At 47.1% G+C, this 19,780-nt stretch overlaps 1 protein-coding gene across 2 annotated transcripts in view; it reads left to right on the forward strand.

Annotated features, from left to right (window-relative positions):
* Nucleotides 1–2,089: 2,089 nt before the first annotated feature.
* Nucleotides 2,090–19,780, forward strand: part of MARCHF6 (membrane associated ring-CH-type finger 6) — a 76,354-nt gene continuing 58,663 nt past the window's right edge. For both annotated transcript variants that reach the window (XM_006275650.4, XM_006275651.4), the window contains exons 1-3: nucleotides 2,090–2,195; nucleotides 9,906–10,002; nucleotides 13,005–13,078. In XM_006275650.4, coding sequence (XP_006275712.2) covers nucleotides 2,090–2,195; nucleotides 9,906–10,002; nucleotides 13,005–13,078 — 277 coding nt within the window. The remainder of the gene's footprint in view (nucleotides 2,196–9,905; nucleotides 10,003–13,004; nucleotides 13,079–19,780) is intronic.

Raw genomic sequence — 19,780 nt, forward strand, 5'->3', positions numbered from 1 at the left:
AGAAGGAAGGCACACAACATCCTGGCCAACAGCTGTGCCCCTCCCCTCAAGGAACCACTTGCCATAACTGTGGAAAAACTTGCAGGGCACGGATCGGATTCCTCAGCTATCTTAAAACTCATCCCCCTCCGAGCAGACATCATCATTGTATTGAGGAATAGCCAAAGAAGAGACAATTCCAATTTACTCGCTGTAAGCAGAATAGTTCTTTAAAACAGACTCAGAATAAGCTTGACCACAGGGAAGTCATACTATGCATAGGGCACTTTGTGAAGGTGAGTGTAGAGGTAATGGTGCAAAAAGCTGACAAATGGGTGGTCACAGCTTTGTCAGAGTGAAGGTGACACTTGGCCGAGGAGCAGTAGAGAAGGATAGAATTATATCAAGCTTTTAAGCTGTGCTGGCAAGAAACTCTTATCTTACAGGACGACAGATGGAGAGCCAAAGGAGACATCTGAAGAAGGCAATTTAAAAATTAAACCCATGGACAAGGTAGATCAAACTATCAGCTGTGTTTGATCTTGATTGAATGGGGAGCAATATGCATTTTTTGAGGTCAGAAAGAGTGGAGTCAAGGTTGGGCCCAAATAAAAATGTGGTTGTGGGCCCAGAAAGAAGGTAGCAGTATCTGGATAAAACCTGCGTATGTGGGGCACTATTCCAACATGTAATAGTGTCACGCACTATTCCACCATGTAACAGGGTTTAGTTATCAGAGTGCTTGTGACAGCGCTCTGAAAGGAGGTTGGTAACATTATTATTGCAAAGCTGAGGTGCCCTTGTGGAAATGTAATCAGAAACATGCAAGACTATAGACTACATTACTAAATGCCCTTTGTCAGCCTTTCTGAGCTCAACCAGATATCCAGATGCATTGTTCCACAGCATTTAAAACACTTTGTATTTCAACTGTATTACCCAATCATTTTAGAGCTGTAAGGGATGCATACCATCTACTCATTTTTCTGGGATATTCTTGCTATGCCTCAAGGCACAGCCCACCAGTGGCTCTAATGGTCCCCACATGTTGGGTATTCATGCCGCTGAAACCAAAAAAAGCAACCTCATAAAATATGGGCTGTGGTTTTGCACTGCACTTGGTATTTAAGAGTCAAAACTACAACTGTCACATCCTATGCTTTAACGGGGCACTTCTGTTGGTTGAAAGCACCACGCAGTTAAAACTAAACTTTTAGCGGTTGGTTGGATCTGATGAACTCTGGTGAGATCTCAAGGCTGTTGGGACCCGTATGCCATCCAGTGACCAAACGCATTATGAAATGCTGCCCCAAGACCCAGCAGTTTCTCTGATCAGAGGAGGGGGTGCGTTTTGTGGCAGGCAGTGGAAGGCAGGAGTGGGCTGTGTATGCCTGCCAGCTGGACATTTCTCCTTCCCCCTTGCTGAACCACGGGAGATGGGCAACTGGAGTCAGGAAGGGCACCCACAAAAGCCCGCAGAGGTGAGTGCCTGGCAAGCACCCGCAGAAAAAGAGACCTGTTACAGGGGGTATGTATCCTCCCTGCCAGTCGCCTATGCGAGAGCTCTTGCCAGGAAGCTGCGGCCTTTGCAGATTCTGTAGGTGGCAATTACGGGCTGTGTCTCCGCTGCTGACACCGCGGGCAGTGGGGAGAGGAGTGATCCCAAGCGGGACCCCCGCGCCAGGGCCGGGGGCGCCTAACTGCAGTTTTCCACGCGGCCTTGGGGCGGGGGGGGGGGGCGGCGCTGACGTCAGCATCGTCCGCGTGCCTGCACCCGTCGGCCCGCGCCACATGACCACTTCGGCTTGCAACGGATTGGAATGGCGGCCGCGGGCTCCGCTGCGGCGCAGCCTCCTGCCCGTTCGCGCCTCCCGCCTGCCCCCGCGCAGCCGTGGGGTGGGGGCGATCACGTGCTGAGGCGGCGACAGGGGCATAGGCGAGGCGCGCGTGCGCGATGACGTATGCAGCGCGCGAGCCGAACCGTTGCGCTGGCAGGGAGTGGGTGGGCCTAGGCTCTCCTGACTACAGAGGCCGCGCTCGCCCCGCCCCCACCCGAGGGCGGGGCGGGGAGTAGGCGCGCGGCGCCCTGGGCCCCGGCGGCCCCGTCTCTATGGTGCTGGCTCCGCTCGGCCCGCTGGCCCCACCCTCCGCGGTCACACCACCGCCCGCCCGCCCGCCGCTGCGTCACACAGACAAGATGGAGACCGCCGAGGAAGGTAACACGCTCGCCCGCCTCCTGCCTCCCTGCTCTCTCGGGGTTGCACTCGTGGCCACCCCCGTCTTATCTTTAGCTGTGGGGCGGTGGGGGAGTGGGGCTGACGCGCCAGGGGCTTCCTCCCCTGGGCCGCGCGCGGCTGCAGGTGCGTGGGCCGCCCCTGCCCAACGGGTGGGGGGGCTGCCTGCGGGGGCGGCTCTCTTGCGTCATTGCCGGGGGGAGACAGCACGGCAGCCTCGGCCCCTTCCCTCCACCCAGGCCCGCTCCCCTCGTGGAGCTGGGCGCGGGCGGGGGAAGGGCGTGCAGCGCCCCTGGCCGGGGTGGCGGGGTGTTGTGTCCCTGCTCCTTTCCCATGGCGCGGGCGAGGCTTCGGGGAGATGCCACCCCCCCCCCCCCCCCCCCCCCCCCCCCCCCCGCTTTACTGCCTTCCCTGAGAGCCCTCATTGCTTCTCTCCTAGCACAGCTCTTCAGGAGTAGCCCTAGTGGCTGGGGGGGATGGGACACGGGGGTTTAGGCCTCCCCACTTCAGTGCAGGCACGTGGGGGGTCCTGCTGGTTCCTTTGTCTCCTGTCTAATGGGGGGGGGGTGGTACCCTGGAAAGGAAACCTGGAGCAGCAGAAGGGCCCCACAACGCTCCTGCCTGCCCCTTTGTGCTGCTGCAGGAGCAGAGGCTGCTAGGGGAGCCGGGCAGATGGAGAAGGGCCGCAGGCTCGCATAGACAATGTGGCTTGAAAGAGGTTGATGGCTACCTCAGCCTGTGGCTTGCCTTGCACACCCCTTCTGCAGCCCTCAGGCTTGCCACCATTTCCTCGTCTGGCAGCCAGTTGGCGTCTCATGCAGGCGCCTTACAGTTAAAGTGTGATCCAAAGATACACTGTGGGGATTATTGGCTAACGTTAGGACTGGCACCAACTGAAACCTAATGACATGTAGGTGTAGTAGGCTGTCTAAATTATTCCTACTTCAGCAGCATGAGGTGAACTGTGATATTGGCAGCTCTGACAATTAGAAGCCTTGAAAATAAAGGGAGCTAGTTCTTTTCAGGGCTGCTAATATCGTCTCACTGACAGTGCTCTGGATTGTGCATCACAAGCGCTGAATATTTGTATTATGTCCCTGTAATAGTGTATTTGGTGTAAGTGCATAGCCTTATTTTAATCCCAAGGTTGTATACTTGCATGGAAAGCAGTATATTCAGACTATCACCTAGATAACTTGATTTTATTTTTATAGTGCTACTAGTACCAGAATAAATAGGTACTCTAAACTGCATTTCTGCTCTCAACATCTGACGATTACCCTGCTGTAACTTTCATTATCCTTCTTTAGTAGGCCAGTTGCTAAATACCATACTGACCTCAATGACAGCCAAAACAAACCTCAACAAAATGTCCAGTGACATGTGTTCTGGTCCTTGTCAAACTTTGGTGTATTTAGTGTATGAAGTGGATTTTATAGGCCTTCAGCTAAATTCAGCTGACTTTTTTTTTTTAAAGAAAGCTCTGAGTAGCTGCAGCAAACATCCTTGAGCGTTAGGTCTTTGCAGATAAAAAGTTCAAAGCCCTTATGTTTGTGAATCCAAGTGAAAGTGTTTTAAATTCCTAGGTTAGATACCTTTGTCCATTACCAAAGACAATTTCTATTGCTAGTGGGATGTATATCTTGTTCTTTAAGTTCTCGAATACCTTAATTTTTGGCACCCAGAACTGGATAAGACATTAGTGGGCAAATATGAGTGCTGTCTGTCCTACCTCTTTGTAATTCTAATATAATAAAAACCTTAATCTGTGTATCTGTCTGTCTGTAATGCTTTATGAGCACTCTGGTTTTCTCAGCAGCCAATCACGATGCTGACTGAAACAACCAATTGGAGCGCTCTGCATAGAAAGATGCATACAGCAGGGTGCCACCATGATGGAGGGGATGGAGTGAGGGGCGAGGCCAGCAGTGCTGGCCTTGCTCTGTTGGCTGTGCAGCACTGACCTTGACCCCCCCCCCCACTCTAGCCTTGCCACTGCATCCAGGGGGTGGGTTTACCTGATTTCCACCCCCCCCTCCCCCCTGGCCCTGCTTCTTGGAGGCAGTGGCGGCACAGCACAGCGGGTAACAGCACTCAGTCCTTGCCCTCCCTCTCCAGGAGGGAGGGGGAGGCTGTGAGGAAGAGGGGAAGGAGGGAGGGGGATGTGGACTGGGGGTGTTTTTGGTGGTGGCTCCATGCCCCACCCCCTCCTGTCAACCCTGCCCAGCCCTGACAAATGTTGGCAGAGAGGGGGAGGTGGTGGGGAGGGAGGAAAGGGATAGGAGGGGGGGATGTTGTGTGCAGCTGGACGAAGACTGGTGGCAGCACGGGGAACTGTATGTTGGTGGCCGCTGCTGTATGCAAGCTCCCCTCCTCCTCTGTTCCTGGGAGCCTGTGGCAATGCAGGGTGGAAGGGGAAAGGGTGCATGGGGCTGGACCGGGGGATGGAGGGCGCATGAAGGCAGAGCGGGCGCTTGGTGGTAGCACTTGGTCCCTGCTCGATTTTTCCACCTCCCCCCCCACCCATCTTATATGATGGGCAGTTTGCTTGTTTCAACATACTACCATTGTTGATTTTTATTTTTTTTTGTAAATTCCTCTCTGAGTAGCTATTTAACAAATTTAAATTACTGGTCTGCTGTGCACATCACTCTGATTCTAAAATCTGTAAGCTCTTTTGCCATTAGTTTGTCTGCCACAAAATTTTGCATTTTGAAATTCCCACAAAACCAGTCTAAATACTTGATTTGGGAGTAACATGCTTCAGTCTCAGTTACCTAAATCATTGCTTAAGGGTTGAATTTTGAGACTGTGGGAGTAGCTATGACACATGATGCAATTAAATTTCTAAAGAGAAACAATGGAAATTAGGCACAGTTTGCCAATATTTGCAGTAATTTGCAGTAGGATTTGTTTTGTTTACAAGAGTGCATGTGCTGTATCAAATGGGAGTGGGTGATTCACAGTAGATCTCTATTCTGTTATTCTGCCAAAAATTAGTTACTGGTACAAAGTCAATGTTTCCTTACTTTCTCTACTTAATACACTCAGCAGTTGATACCAAAGCTAATTAAAGCCTTCTTTTTCCTTATGGCTGCTGATTTTTTTGAGTTGTGGTAATACACAATGGAAATTCATCTTATGCTTTTTTGGGTATCTGTTACCAGCAGTGCCTAACTTTTTAAAATGTGGACAAGCCTTGCTAGATGAATTATTAAAGCCTTTCTGGTAGGGGTACACCGATAGAGATTTTGGGGGCTGATACCAATAGCCAATTTTTAAGGAGGCATATGAGCCGAGACCACTCCAGCTTCCAATACACAGCTCTTCAGCTGGTAAATCTGATGTGGTGGAAGGAGTGTGGAGGGGGGCAGATTAAGGCCCCTGTGGTGAGGGAGGGAATGGGTCTGGGGCAGGGGTAGGCGCTGACTGGCCAGGGCGGGGAGAGGCACGGGACAGAGCTGCAAGCAGCTTGTCTGGGAGACAGGGAGGAGCGTGTGCCCCCTGGGATCTGTGTGGGGCAGGGTGGGCTGCAGCTGTGGGCTGGGGCCGGGGCAGGCATGGGATAGGCACAGCTCATCTCGTGCTTGTCTGGCGGCATGGGGGGAGAGGGGCCAGGGACCCCTAGATCCCTCTCCCCCCCGACGAGCCGCATCTCTGTCCTGCACCCCCAGCCCCAACCCCACCCTCTCCCTAATCATGGGGGCCTTGATCTGCCCCTCCCCCCCATGCCCCTCCACTTCCCTCTTTCCCCCTTCCCCTTCCACCACACCAGACTTACCAGCTGCATGCAGCACTCCATGCTGCCGGCTCTGCTCCTCACCGCCTACGTGCTGCGCTGCAACTGTGCACATGCATTGGCATTTATTGGACAAATTGTAGGCCGCATCGTGTCAGTTTCCGATACAGAAATTTTTTTTTATGTTGGTGCCAATCTAATGTTGGACTGATGCATCAGTGCACCTCTACTTTCCAGTAAATACCTGGAATTTGGTATGTAAGATGTGCACAGTACATTTCAGAACACTGGTTTGTTTTAGAGGTTTATTTGTTATCAAATTCCAGAGTTTTATTGAAGGACAGTCAGTACATTTGTTTCTTGAAGTTAGCATTTGTGAACATTTCACAGCAGTTGACTTTTAAATGGTGGGAGTTTTCCTTTAAGAAGATTCAACATCCTCAAGACTTGTTTGCTGTCAAAGAAGCTGTTTGTAGCTTGGAGATGGGGACACTAGCTAGGCTCCTTCAGAATGTCCTGCAAAGCTGATCTTCAACCATATGTGGCTGAACACACCCTTTTTTCCTAAGACGAGTGCTTTTTTTTACAGTCTTTGTATTTCTGATGGCACCAGTTCTGGGCTTCAAGCTGTTCCATGTCAGTGGGAATCTAACTGGATGGGGATTGTGCAGACAAGGGGGGTGACTTTGTAGGGTCAGATAATACGTAGACAGACCTGAGTGACAACAGTGATAATGGAGCATACTTCCCATAACCAAAAGATTGGACTTTCTGCTGTGTTGCATCTGAGGTGTAGGGGTTAACCTCTGCTAACAGGTCAGAGCTTGTCAGAAATGTTGTTTGCTTCCTTGTTGCATTCGAAAGCAGGGGGTGTTATGTGCAGGGTGTGGTCTGTTGTCTAAAGGAAGTGGGAGAGAGGGTTCTCACCCCCCCCCCCCCCCCCCCATGGGAGCTACTAGTGCTAACCCTTGAGTTATAACTGCTGTTAGGGGATGAACAAAATATGTAGCCATCCAGGGTAGCTATTCCTGAGGGGGAGGGCATATGTTAAGACATCAGAGGGGATTTTATTTTAATAAAGAATTTAAAAAAAATTGAAATACATCAGATTATCAAGATTTACAATTTAATTTGGGTACTGTTTGAATTATGTGAATCTTGTTTTAATGTTTGTTTCTTTTTGGCACAGATGTTATGTTTTGCCTCAGTTTAGTCTCCAGTCCTGTAAACACTTAAGCATCAGTAGTTTTCCTTAAGCCAGTAGGTTTATTCACACACAATATTAATCGTACATAACTGTTTGAAGCATTGAAGCCTAATTTGTCATCATGAATTGTAATTATGTTGAAGAGCAGCAGTGCTGTATAGAACCCATAGTATAGTGAGATCTTATGAGTGCTTCTCTAGTATGATTGCATTGGTTTCAAATTTAATAACACTTAAAAACGTACACAGCATTTTATGGTGAGTGCTTTTCAAACCCTGGTTCACCCTTACAGTTACTGCTTTACTCTGGACTCAACAGCACGCTAGTATTTGAAATCTAATAGCTGATAACTCTTTAAAAGCTACTTCCAAAAATGCACTAAGCAATTGGTGCCTGCCCTCTCTAGACTTATACTGTTAGTGTGTGCATCTTACTCCTAATTTTTCTCCCTACTAATTACTGTATTTACTCGATTCTAAAACAAGATTTTGTGTTAGAATCGAGTATGAGGACAGACAGCTCAGGTTCCTGCTGCCTGTCCCCACTCTCCTGCTGCCTCTGTGCTCCTCCAGTGCAGCCTTTCCTCCCCTGCCTTCCCCACCCTCCTATTTCTCTCCCCCCCACTTACCCTTGCTCCACACTGGCAGCCTTAGTCCCTGCGGCAGCCTGGGGCACTGAGCATGGCTTCAGTCCAGCTTGTAGCAGTAGTGCGAAGACCACATGGCTGCTGGGCTGGGAGGTGCTAGGCTGGGGCCATGCCCCAAGCTAGAATAGGGATGGAGCCTGCTGGAGTGGAGGAAGGGTAAGACTGAGAGTGGACGGGGGAGCAGAGGCTGGGGGAAGAGAGGGCAGGGGGACAAGCTGCTACATCCACTCCATCTGCCTCCCCACTGCATGTCCTCATGCAGAGGTGGGGGAGGATGAATTAAAGATGACCTTTCAATAATTAGATTCTATGCCTGGAAAATAACTAGTTATAGACTTTCCATGTATAGAATCTAATTATTGGTGGGCTGTTTTAAATTCAGGGTTACCTTGGATTTCAGTAAATATGGTATCAGCTCACTATGGAACTGTAGTTCTGCAAACTTCTCCATCACCAGAAGATCACAGCTATATGGGCATCTATTACAGATGCTATTTGGAAGGTTCAGACTGTTAGATAGTATCTTCCAGTTTGTGCTGGAGGATGATATTTCTGTAACTTAAAAAGGTATTTCAGGATATTCTAGACCAGGGGTGTCCAGCCTTTTTGAATGTGGTGCCGGATCACAAACTTTTTATCACCCAGTGGGCCAGCGAGCCATATTCAAAGATGTCACAGGAAGTGGTATCGTATCAGGAAGTTGTCATGTGACTTTTGACACCAATGGAGTTGCAGGGGTTGACATGGTCCTGGTTGACATGGCATGCATGCCCAGGTTGACATGGTGCTAAAGGAGCCGCTTGGCTACAACCGGGTTGACCCAGGTGCTGAGGAGCCACGGGGCCAGGCCAGGGTTAACCTGGGGCCCACCCGGCCTGCTGGTGCCATGCCCGGGTTGACATGGTCCTGCAGGACCTGCCTGGGCAGAACTGGGTCGGCACCGGCCAGGAAAAGCAGCATGTAGCTGAAGCTGGCTTCCCATATGCTGCTGGGGATGGGACGAGCCCGGCCAGGCTTGTCCCGTCCCGAGCGGCACACGGCTCCGCCGCTGCTTCTGCTGGCCAGTGCAGACCTGGCCGGGCTCCTCCTCCCGACCCCAGCAGCACATGAGAAGCAGCCCCCTCGGGGCCTCGAGACCGGGCTGGGAGAGCCACAGCACCCAGGGAGAGACTGGCTGGGGGAGCAGGCGCTGCCTTGCTGTGGGGCTGCAGCGGGATGCGAGCGGCTGCAGCGTGAGGCGCCGGGCACTTGTTTTAGGAAGGCAAAATAAAGCGAAAGTGACTTTTTCAAATCTTACATGGTGTAGCTTGGGTTCAATGTACTTGAATGTTGGCTACATGGAGAAGTCATGCACCCTCTTGCTGCTGCTCAAGGTTTAACCCTCTCGATCACTGCTGAATGGTCAGTGGCTTTTGGCTGCTCACACCATCTGCTTCAGGGTACCTTTCTACTTTTTCTCACTTAGCTGTGTGTCTTTTTTTAATTATTATTATTTCTTCCTGAGCAGCGAGAGATTTATTTATTACAGCCCTGGGTAGTATCCCAAACAACTAGCTCTGTGGTTGCGTGAGAGCAGGCATTGTAAATACCAGTTCTCCTTGACTTTAGTTACAGTTTTACCTAAGCTAAACCATTCTCAGTTTTCAATCCCAAGTGAAGCAGGAACTTTTGGGCACATCGACGTATGCTGTCAAATGACCCGTACATGCATGTTGCCATTTTAGCCATACAAAAATTTATATCCTGATGCTTGTGCCTGTACCCTTAGCACCTGTGTGCTTGTATATGCAAGTTCATTCTAGAACTTTCAAAATATTGTAACTTTTGTGTGCATGACAGATGGTGCGCTTAGGAAGAAGGAGCAGAAATTTGTTCTGTCCTTCTTGTACTCATAGAACCTTTTTCTTCTGTTATGTGCGTCTTGTCTGTGTGTTCAGCTTCTTTCACATTAAATTGGTACAGTTCTATTTTGCTACGTGGCATGGTCCTTGACGATAGCAACATAACTCTTCTGTTTAGAAATCTTAATATAGTTTTATATTAAATGTGAGGTTTTTTTATTTAACAAAAGTGTAATAAGGTTCTTGATTTGGCCGGCAGATATATGCAGAGTATGTCGGTCTGAGGGAACACCTGAGAAACCGCTCTATCATCCATGTGTGTGTACTGGCAGTATTAAATTTATTCATCAAGAATGGTAAGTTCTCATATTTTTATTTAAACACAAATATTTTAACATGTTTGTTGAGGGTGAAATTACATGTTAGAGTTAGTAAGCGGTAATTCTAGGGAATATTACTTTGTGTTATGGTTAACTAGTGCTAGTGATCACCGATATGAGGAAAATTGAGAGTATTAGCAATCAGCATTTTTTTGTCTGATGTTGCTGATAATGTGGCCAATAAATGCCACATGCACGTGCGCAGCTGCAGTGCAGCATGCAGACAGCCAGGAGTGCAGCCTGGCAGCGTGGAGAGCAGCTGGGTCTGGCTGGTAAGTCTTTGTGGGGGAAAGGGCAAGGGAAGAGGGAAGGGAAGCCAGTGGGGTGCAGATCGAGGTTCCTGTGGTGATGGAGGGAGTGGGGCTGGGACAGGGTAGGCACTGCCCGGGTAGGGCATGGGACGGAGCCGTGGCTCATCTGGGGGGTGAGGAGGGGGTGGTGGCTCCCGCTACTCTATGTACCCTGGAGGGCATGGGGGGTGAATGCCCCTAGATCTGTGTATGGGGCGGGGTGGGTTGACACTGCAGCCTGGGGCCAGAGTTGCATCTGGCTTTTCCTGTTTGGGGGGGGGGGGGGGGGGGGTTGGGCCAGGTTGCACTCAAGGTAGATGGTGCTGGGGTGTGGGGGGGGCTTCCCCCAGCACTGCTACTGCATGCCCCAAGTGCAGCCTGGCCCAGACCCCTGTTGGGAAGAGCCCAGTGCAGCCCCAGCCCGCCCCATGTGCAGATCCAGGGGCACACACCCTGCATGCCCTCCTGGGGTGCATACAGTGGCGGGAGCTGCCCCTCCCCATGCCCCCTAGACGAGCTGCCACCCCATCCTGTGCCCCACCCCAGCTAGGCAGCACCTGCCCTGCCCCTTTCCCAGCGTCAGTCCCACTCCCTTCCTCACTGCAAGGGCCTTTATCTGCTACCCTTCCCCATGCCCCTTCTCTCCCCCCCCCACCCCTTCCCCCACAGCAGACTTACCAGCCAGATGCTGCTCTCCACGCTGAGGGGCTCCATATTAGAATTGGATTGGTACCTGCTGATATGACACATTAAAAATTGGCCATCGGTATTGGCCTAAAAAATCTCTGTTGGTGCACCCCTTGTCTGCGCTGTGCCTGCCTTGCTCACTGGTTCTCTAGCCACAATATGGACCAGGGAGGAGGGGGGTGGAAAGGGCTCCCTTGTGCTACTTGGATCACTCCCTCTGCCTCCTATCAGCCCTTGATTACCCCCTCCACCGCATGATCAGCACCTTTGCCCCCAAATTGCCCTACCACCCTAGGTTTGCTGCCCTGCTATCCCGATCAGCCTGAGAGCAGCAGTGGTGGCAGCAGAGGGAGAGGGGTGGACATCCAACCCATATTGCCCCTGGGCAATCAGATCCAGCCCCCAGCAGGCCTCACAGCTACTTGGTAGCTCTTCCCCCTGGCCCCTTCCCCTCCACCTGCCCTTCAGTTGCAGGGCCTGATGGGGACTGAATCGGGGTGCACTGGTGCTATGGTCTGCCATGATCCCAGGAGCAGGCAGGAAGGCACCTCTTGCACTTTCGCTAGTCGGGCTGATTAGGGCAGCAGGGCAGTGATCTGGGAGCAGAGGGAACAATTGGGGTGCCAGGGGAGCGATCTGGGGGTGGAGGAGCAATTCGGAAGTTGAGGTAATTTGGGAAGGAGAGACACAGAAGCTCCACCCCCTTCCCCCTCCTCCCCGCTCCCTTTCGTTTCTTTGCCCCTTTTCCCGCCTGCCCTTCTTACCCCATCACTGCCCACCTGTTGCTCAGCTGTTCTCAGTGTCAATCTTGGGCTGTAGCATTCTGAATGATAGCCAGTTCCACCTAGGACCAGTGCCTCCTGGGACAGTGGAAGATTGCAGATTGGTGGTTTTATGTCAAGTAAGCAGCCAGAAATTAACTCAAGCTAGGTAGCCCAGCTCAAAGATAATCCTTGTCCAAAGTGGCATAACTTTAAGATGCCTAAAGGGTGTTTAGCACTAGTTGGATGATCACACATTAATGTTCATTAAGTTTTAAGTGCTCTTAACATGAACTAATTGTAATGTGTAATGTCACTCTGAGATGCTTCTAAATCTCCAGGAAAAAAAACTGTATTTGAGAAGCAGTCAGTTTACAGAGGAAATATCTTTAAACGAAACGTTAAGATGATTCTTGCAGGTTAGCTCAGTAAGTTGATTAAAGCATGAGGAATATGCAAGCATGAATATATGTGCTTTGGATAGACATATGTGCATAAAACTAAAATTGTACTTGACTGGTTGTTTTATCCAAACTATAAACTACAGGAAGAAAATTAGCAGTTTGAACTCACTCTCTTATCTATTACAGCTCAAAAACCGTCTATGAATAAGAGTAAAGTTTTAATGCCACCCTCTGAATAGAAAATACAGTATTTTATACGGACTTAAAAAATCTTTATAATAATGCAATGTTAAAGTTGAATGGTTAATCACAAAAATACTGGTTATAATACTGAATAGAAAACTCTTTAAGTCTGTCTGCACTGTAAATGCATTGTGATCATTTATAATTAGGGAGTCGATTACTATGTCACAACAACAACAACAAAAAAGATCAATCTTAGATACACCTGCGTAGCATCTTCCTCTGTCTTCTATGAGGATTGTTTGGACAAGTCCACATTACTAGAGAGAGAGTGCGTGGTCACTATTCTTGTTAAGAACTCAAATCTTATAGACATTGTTATATACGCCAGATGGATATACTATGTATAGTACAAATGCTTTGGTTCAAAAGTTAGTTATTGATAGGCTGTTCTTCTTTTTCTTTTTGTGAATATTTATTTCATTTGAATAATGATTCTTCCTATTTTTATTAACAAGGTTAATGTATTAGATAGCTTTAAATGCAGTTAAGTTTAGACTCTCCACAAGTGGCAAGAAATTAACTGTCTAGTTATCTAAGTGTTTTCAATATAGGCACATTTAGTCTTGTGTTAATGTTTTTCTTCATTGCAGCTTAGTTCAGTGGCTTAAACACAGCAGAAAAGAATACTGTGAATTATGTAAGCACAGATTTGCTTTCACACCAAGTAAGTATATAGTACCTCTTCTCACTTTTCAGCACGGTCATTCCTTGTTTATTTTTGTGGCATTTTGTCAATTGGTTTTATAATTCTAAGCACCATATCTGCATTCTTATTTTTGATATAGTCTCTTATTCATATTTGAATTATGGCTGTTTTTATTAGATTATGCTTAATTTAGACTTTTAAAATAAAAATGTACTTGCTTAGCTATATTTCACAAGAAAAATAGTATGCAGTATTTTACTAATGGCTTTAATTTCAGTTTATGGGCAGTTACCATTTTACTAATTGAATTGTGCTGTATGTACTATTTTTTTATTACGTTAAAGAAGAGTATTTTTAAAGGAATCTTTGGAATTTTGAGTATTAAGATGAAGTTAAATGTTTATATCCAACAAACTTCTATTCAGCTATCTTCAAAGCGTCTAAGAATGCATGTTAGTAAGCTAACAAGTAACTTCTGCTTTCTTTGCAAAACCATTTTAATAGTTGATACTTACCCTGTGTGTTAAGACATAAAACTTGAGTATATTAATTAATCTGTTCTGCTTCTGTGCAAGCCAGGCATAATAGCCACCACAAATCATGTTTTCTGTTGTGGTTGTGGACAGGCTCTTCCAGAAAAGATCAGTAAGAGAGCAGACTCTTGCAGCAAATAAATGAGAGCGTTTCCAACAAGGAAGGTCTCTCTTCTCTCAGGAAGGCTTGAACAGTTGTATACTCCTAAGGACCGCCTGCCCACCCCCCAATCCTACCAGTTCCTGCAATGTTCTGTTCTCCTTTCTCCAAGAGCACTGATTGCTTGATAGCCTGCCCAGTGGTGAACTGTCAGGGGGAACCCTATGGGAGCCATAGTGGATTCTTCTTCATTTGGATCTGCAACTGTTTATTTTTCCCCCTTTAGTTCTAGAATTAGGAACTGATCATATCCTTATGTGATTCCTAATGCTGTTAAGTCTTCTGTTGTACTGTTTAACAGGAAAGCTAAATCTTGGTTGAAGGTGTTCAATAAACAATGTCCTGTGACTTTTGTGGGAAGTTAAACTTAAGTTGTTCAGCATTGCTGACATTCAGTGTCTTCTGTTGGTGAAGTATTCTTTGGGCTATTTATTCTGTTGTTAAATTTGTTTTTTTGCTGCTCCCAAATCTGTTTTCATTGTACTGCAACTATTTTTACCAATAAATATTGGCATTCTAAATGCTGTCTGAGGTTGAGAAGGAGGTTGGAGGTTTGGATAGTTGAAATCAAAGCTGTCTTCCAGGATAACAGAAGTTTTACTTTCTTTTTTTAAATATCTGGATGCAGTTTGGATCTTATTGTTGATAGGGGGTTGTGTGTCATGGTTCCTTTCCCTGTTGAATAGGGAGAGAGGCAACTGAGTCTGGAGAGGAGAGGTTTTAATATCTTAGTCTGTCCTGGGAATCTTTGCTTTCATTTAACTGCCCCCACTGTACTTTATGGCAAAGTCAGTTCGCAAGTATCAATTAGATAAGTCCATTATGTTGATAATATTGCTAAAATGAGTAAAGTGGAATATGTATAATATTTTAAATCATAATCATTTTGGAATTAATCCCATGCCAAGATGAATAGAACATTCAACATCTTTCAGTTGTTGCTGTCTTAGTTATACTTGTTTGTAAGGGTTTCTTAAGTCTTTAAAAAAACTTGAACAAGAAATTACCTTGATTCAGAGAAAACAGTATTTTTGTCAGTGTAGCTTGTTTCATTTCAAGTGGCTGGCTTGTGATTTTTTATTTATTTATTTATTTATTTTTAAACAATGAAGTGTAGTTTTGCAAATATATAGTTATTTCTGTGCTAAGAGGACTACTACAGCTTAGAACTACAGGTTTCCCTCGCTTTATGCTGTACATGCGTTTTTGGAAAATGGTGCATATCTCTCATTCACATAAAGGGAACCCAGTTTTTACAGTATAACAAATAGGGATACATTCCAAGACCTTGACTGTACTGACCCCCAGATCCATTTCTACCACTTTTACAAGACAATTTTGGTACTCGCCAACAGCAGAGAGGGGTAGGAGATAAGCTAGTGGGATGTTTGGAAGCCAGACAATAGGGATGACAACGAGCGAGGAGCACAGATATATATAGGAGATTATATTTTGGTGTGTGTCACTCCCACAGTGCACCACACAAAGCAGCTGACTGTGGGCTTCCACCACACTGATCGCATAAGAGTGAATTTACCTTTCACGTAAAGAGTTTTTGGTATAAAAAGGATCATTGCGTAAGAGCAAATTTGCACATACAGAACCTGCATAAAGTGAGGGAAACTTGTATTCGTATCTTAATAAAGTGCTCCTAGTAAAGATCTTTGCTGTTCTGATAGACCTACTAATTCTGGGTACCTTTTTTTTTAATCTTGGCCACCGTTTTTCTGTTTGTAAGTTAGTACAATAAATATAAAAGTAACTTGTTATCTGTGTTTTTATTTTTCTGTAAGTTAGCAGAAGAAATAGAACAATTTTTTCATTAATGCATACAAAGACCATAGGTCAGAATGTCTCTGATACTATGGATTCCTGTTTGAAATCTGTGTCTGTTTTGTGAACTGTATAGGTATTTACATACCTAACAGTGCTAATATTGTGAGGCACCGTGGATGGATCCAGGATTGTGGTGAGGAGGTTGCTAGACCCTCTTCACAGCAGTCCCTGGATGCCAGTGAACTCTTAGCTTGTCAGCATGTCAGCCCGGTTCCTGTTTAGCTCCAAGCCCTGAGCTGACCAGTTGATTAGCACAGACTCTGGCTGGAGCCAGGACCACAGCTCAGCTGTGTGCTGCCCCTGCCCCCCATGTTTAGCAGTAGGGAAGAGCAGGGACAAGTGATGGCAGTGCTCAGACCTTGCTTGCATGCAGCTTGAGCCAAGGGGCTGAGACCTACTATTGCTGCTCATCCCCTTTTCCCCTGATACTGAATTCAGTGGGGACAGATGGGAGGGGGATGAAGGGAAACCATGAACAGTAGTGGTATTCATGCATCTCCAGAGCCTAGAAGGTGAAAGCAGGGACTGCAGCCAAACCTCATGCCAGCCATCTGATGAATCCAGCTCACAGCATGTGTGAAGTGCTGGCAGCAGCTGTGCTGACACACTGGTAAGGTTACTACTCCTTCCGGCTGTATGAAGCTTCGGTCACTGATTTAATTCGGCGGAGATTCAGCCCTATTTGGCAGCCGAATCTCCAAATCCGAATTGAATCAGGAGACCCTTTACTCTCTGAATCGAATCTGAACCCTCCAAATTGATTCAGAAAGATTTGGCGATTCGGATATAGACACAGCTTTAAATGTTTTTTTTCCTACATACCTCAAGGTATGCGGCTCGTGAATGCTGTGATGCTGGGGTGGATGGAGAGTCTCTCAGGAGTGGGGGGGGGGCTCCCCAGTGCGCTCGGCAGCAGACCCAGAAGTGGACCGGAAGCACTTCTAGTCCACTTCTGGGTCCACTGGGGAACAAGCTTGGGGGGGCTCGCTGACTGCTGCCTCCTGGGTCTGGGGGGGCACCCAGGTTCCCCATGTGGCCAATTGCTGCTGTGTGCTTGGCGGTGGACCGGAAGTCCACTTCTGGGTTTGCTGCTGAGCATGTTGGGGGGCTCCCCTGCACTCCTGTGGGATCCTCCATCCACCCCAGCAGCGCAGCATTCATGAGCCGTGTGTGGTACCTTGAGGTATGTAGAAAAAACATTTAAAGCTGTGTTTATGGCCGAATCAACGATTCTTTGAATCAGCATTGAGTACTCAGATTCAGTCGAATCGAATTGGGGATGGTGATCTGAATCAATTAATCTGAATTGAGCTGAATCCAATTCTGAACTGAATACAACCTGTTTCGCGCACCCCTACTGCTCATGCAGTGCACAGCCAAAGTGGGGTGTGACAGTGTCTACTCTTGTGCAACACCATTAAAAGGTTCTCATGGCATCCCAGTGGGTTTAATATTGAAGCTTAAATATCATGTCCCACTCTGCTTTGGGACTTCAGTGTGCTTAGCAAAAATTAATGCTCAAATATAAACATATAATAACCTTGAAATCTCAGCAAACGTTTATTTAAAATTGTTAGGTATGTAGTCTACCTACGTGAAATGTAGCTTTGCAGACCTTAAATGCATGTGTTTGATTATAAGGAATTCCTGTAAAAAAACAAACAAACTGTTGTTAATCTCTTGGTATACCTTTTATAATATCTAAATATCTCTTTATGCTTTGAGAGTAAATAAAATTTATAAATAAAACAATCCACTTAGTTATTGCACATGTTTATATTTAGACTTTATTTCTGGTGGCACCCATAGTGTGTAAGGTGCTGTCTAGAATTGGTAAACTGTTAGAAACCTTTTAAAACTGTCATTTAAAGGATTTTTTTTTTTTTTACAGAATAGGTTTGCTGAAGCAAGCAAATCAGTTCCCTTTGCTCACTGACCTAGATTGTTGAAATTACATTTACAAAAGGAACTGCTTTTTACTGTCAGACACAGTGCTAACATAGAGTTAAGATTGTCCATATTCTGTGCCCTTCCAGAACATTTAAGTCAATAAAACCTACATTTCTGAAAACACTGAATTAAGATGCATGCCAGCACAATTTGAAGTCCGCTCCCTGGAGTTGCACCACATCTGCATTATCTTTTTAGTGTAGCTGGATTGAATGTTAGAATGGTTAGCTTGTAACAGCTTGGCAGAACTGTGATTGTAAGGTGAAGCCATCTGATGGACTCCAGATCTGCTCCTCTCCTTCCTTTTTGTGTCTAGGTGGTGAAAGGAAAGAGGTGCATGCCTATTTTGAGAGCCCTGTGCCTCATTTCTGCAGTGAATTCTGAAGGCTGTGTCACTAGCAGCAGATAGGAATTGTCTGCAGCATGGTGGGATGTGAGTCTGAGAGTTAAGTGATGAGTAAATCAAAACAGAGCGTTAAATAGTATGTTGGAAAGGTAGAGGGCTATAAAATTTAGGTGCAGATTTTTCCATGGGGTAGGCCAGGGGTGTCTACCTTGCTTGGGGCCCTGGCCTGGATCTGGACTTCAGTACTCCTTACAGGTTGAAGCCCAAGGAGTGCGGACAGCTGCCATGACTACCACAGTGGAGGTGGTGAGGGGCCCAGGGGCATCAGTGGGTTCAGGGACAGGGGTCTGACAGCAGTTGGCCTCTGGGGTTGCAACAAGGGTAGCAGTGAGGCTGAAGGACATGCAATTTCTGGTTGTCTGCTAGTAGCCCTTCTGGATCCAGCTGGCAGGGCATGTGTTTGACATTCTGGCACTAGCTAAATTTATAGAAGAGCAGGTAGAGGTTGCACCTAGTAAATGTAAACACAGTGTTTTCCTAACAAAGGGAAAGCATTAGTCCAGTGGTACTCAACCTTCTGCTCCCTGCAGGGTGGCATGATTTGGAAATCTGGTGGTGACAGAAAGGTGAAAGCAGAATTAATTAACATGGCTCTGGAAGAGGTTCCAAAACCAAAGCAGTCAACTCTGCCTCTGTCCACCCACCACCAAATTTCCAGACTTGTGTGGAACCCCACGGGCTGGATGACAGCCCCATGGGCTGGATTTGGCTTGTGGGCCAAAGGCTGAGCACCACCTTGTTATGCTGTTTCCTGTGGTGGTCAGTGCAGAATACCCAAAGAAGAGGGTACATACCAGCAAAGGGAGTTAGAGATACGTGTATGGACATGCACAAATTTGGAGTAGTTTTGAAAGGGTAGCAGCTGCTACATTTTAATTGCTAAGTGTGGATCAGATAGCAATGATACAAATATATAAAGTAGAACCATTCCAGGTTTAAAACTGCTTCATGCAACATTGAAAATGAAGCAGTTTTGCTATGTTTGTATTGCTTCTGGCTTGTTCGCACATAAGATAGCCAACATGGCTTTGTTGCGGGCAGGTCATGCCTGACCAACCTCATTTCCTTCTATGATCAAGGAACTCACCACCTGGATAGGGGAAATGAGGTTGATGTCATATACTTGGATTTCAGAAAGGCCTTTGACTTAGTCTCCCACAATGTCCTCAAGGTAAAACTGAGAAAATGTGTCCTTGACTACTTCCTGGTCTGGTGGTTAGGCAGCTTGCTCTGAGCTAGTTCTGTCTATAAATACTCTCTGGGTCTTGAGTCAGCATGGAGGAAGGTGACCAGTGGTGTCCCTCAGGGTTCAGTACTCGGACCAATGCTTTTCAACGTGTTCAACAGTGATTCGGATTTGGGTGTTAAAAGCCTACTGGCTAAGATTGCGGATGACTTCAAATTATGGATGACTTCAAATTATGGGGGAGTGTGGTCATGCTTGAGGACAGGCTGGGGATACAGGCTGACCTGGACAGGCTTACAAGGTGCGCTGATCAAAACCTGATGATGTTTAACACGGAGAAATGTAAAGTGTTCCATCTGGGGAGAAATAATCTGCAACACACAGACTTGGTGGTGCTACACTTGCCAGCACTGCAACTGAAAGAGACCTGGGGGTCATGATAGATCACAGAATGAACATGAGCCACCAGTGCAATGCTGTAGCTGGCAGAGCGAATCAAACACTGGCATGCATTTACCAATGCATCTCAGGCAAGACTAAGGATGTCATCCTCCTGCTCTGCTTGGCCTTGGTGAGACAGCAGCTGAAGTACTGTATCTAGTTCTGGGCACCGCACTTCAGGAAGGATGTGGAGAAGCTTGAGAGAGTC

This window comes from Alligator mississippiensis, chromosome 5 (genome assembly GCF_030867095.1).
Source record: "Alligator mississippiensis isolate rAllMis1 chromosome 5, rAllMis1, whole genome shotgun sequence".
Classification (NCBI taxonomy): domain Eukaryota; kingdom Metazoa; phylum Chordata; order Crocodylia; family Alligatoridae; genus Alligator; species Alligator mississippiensis.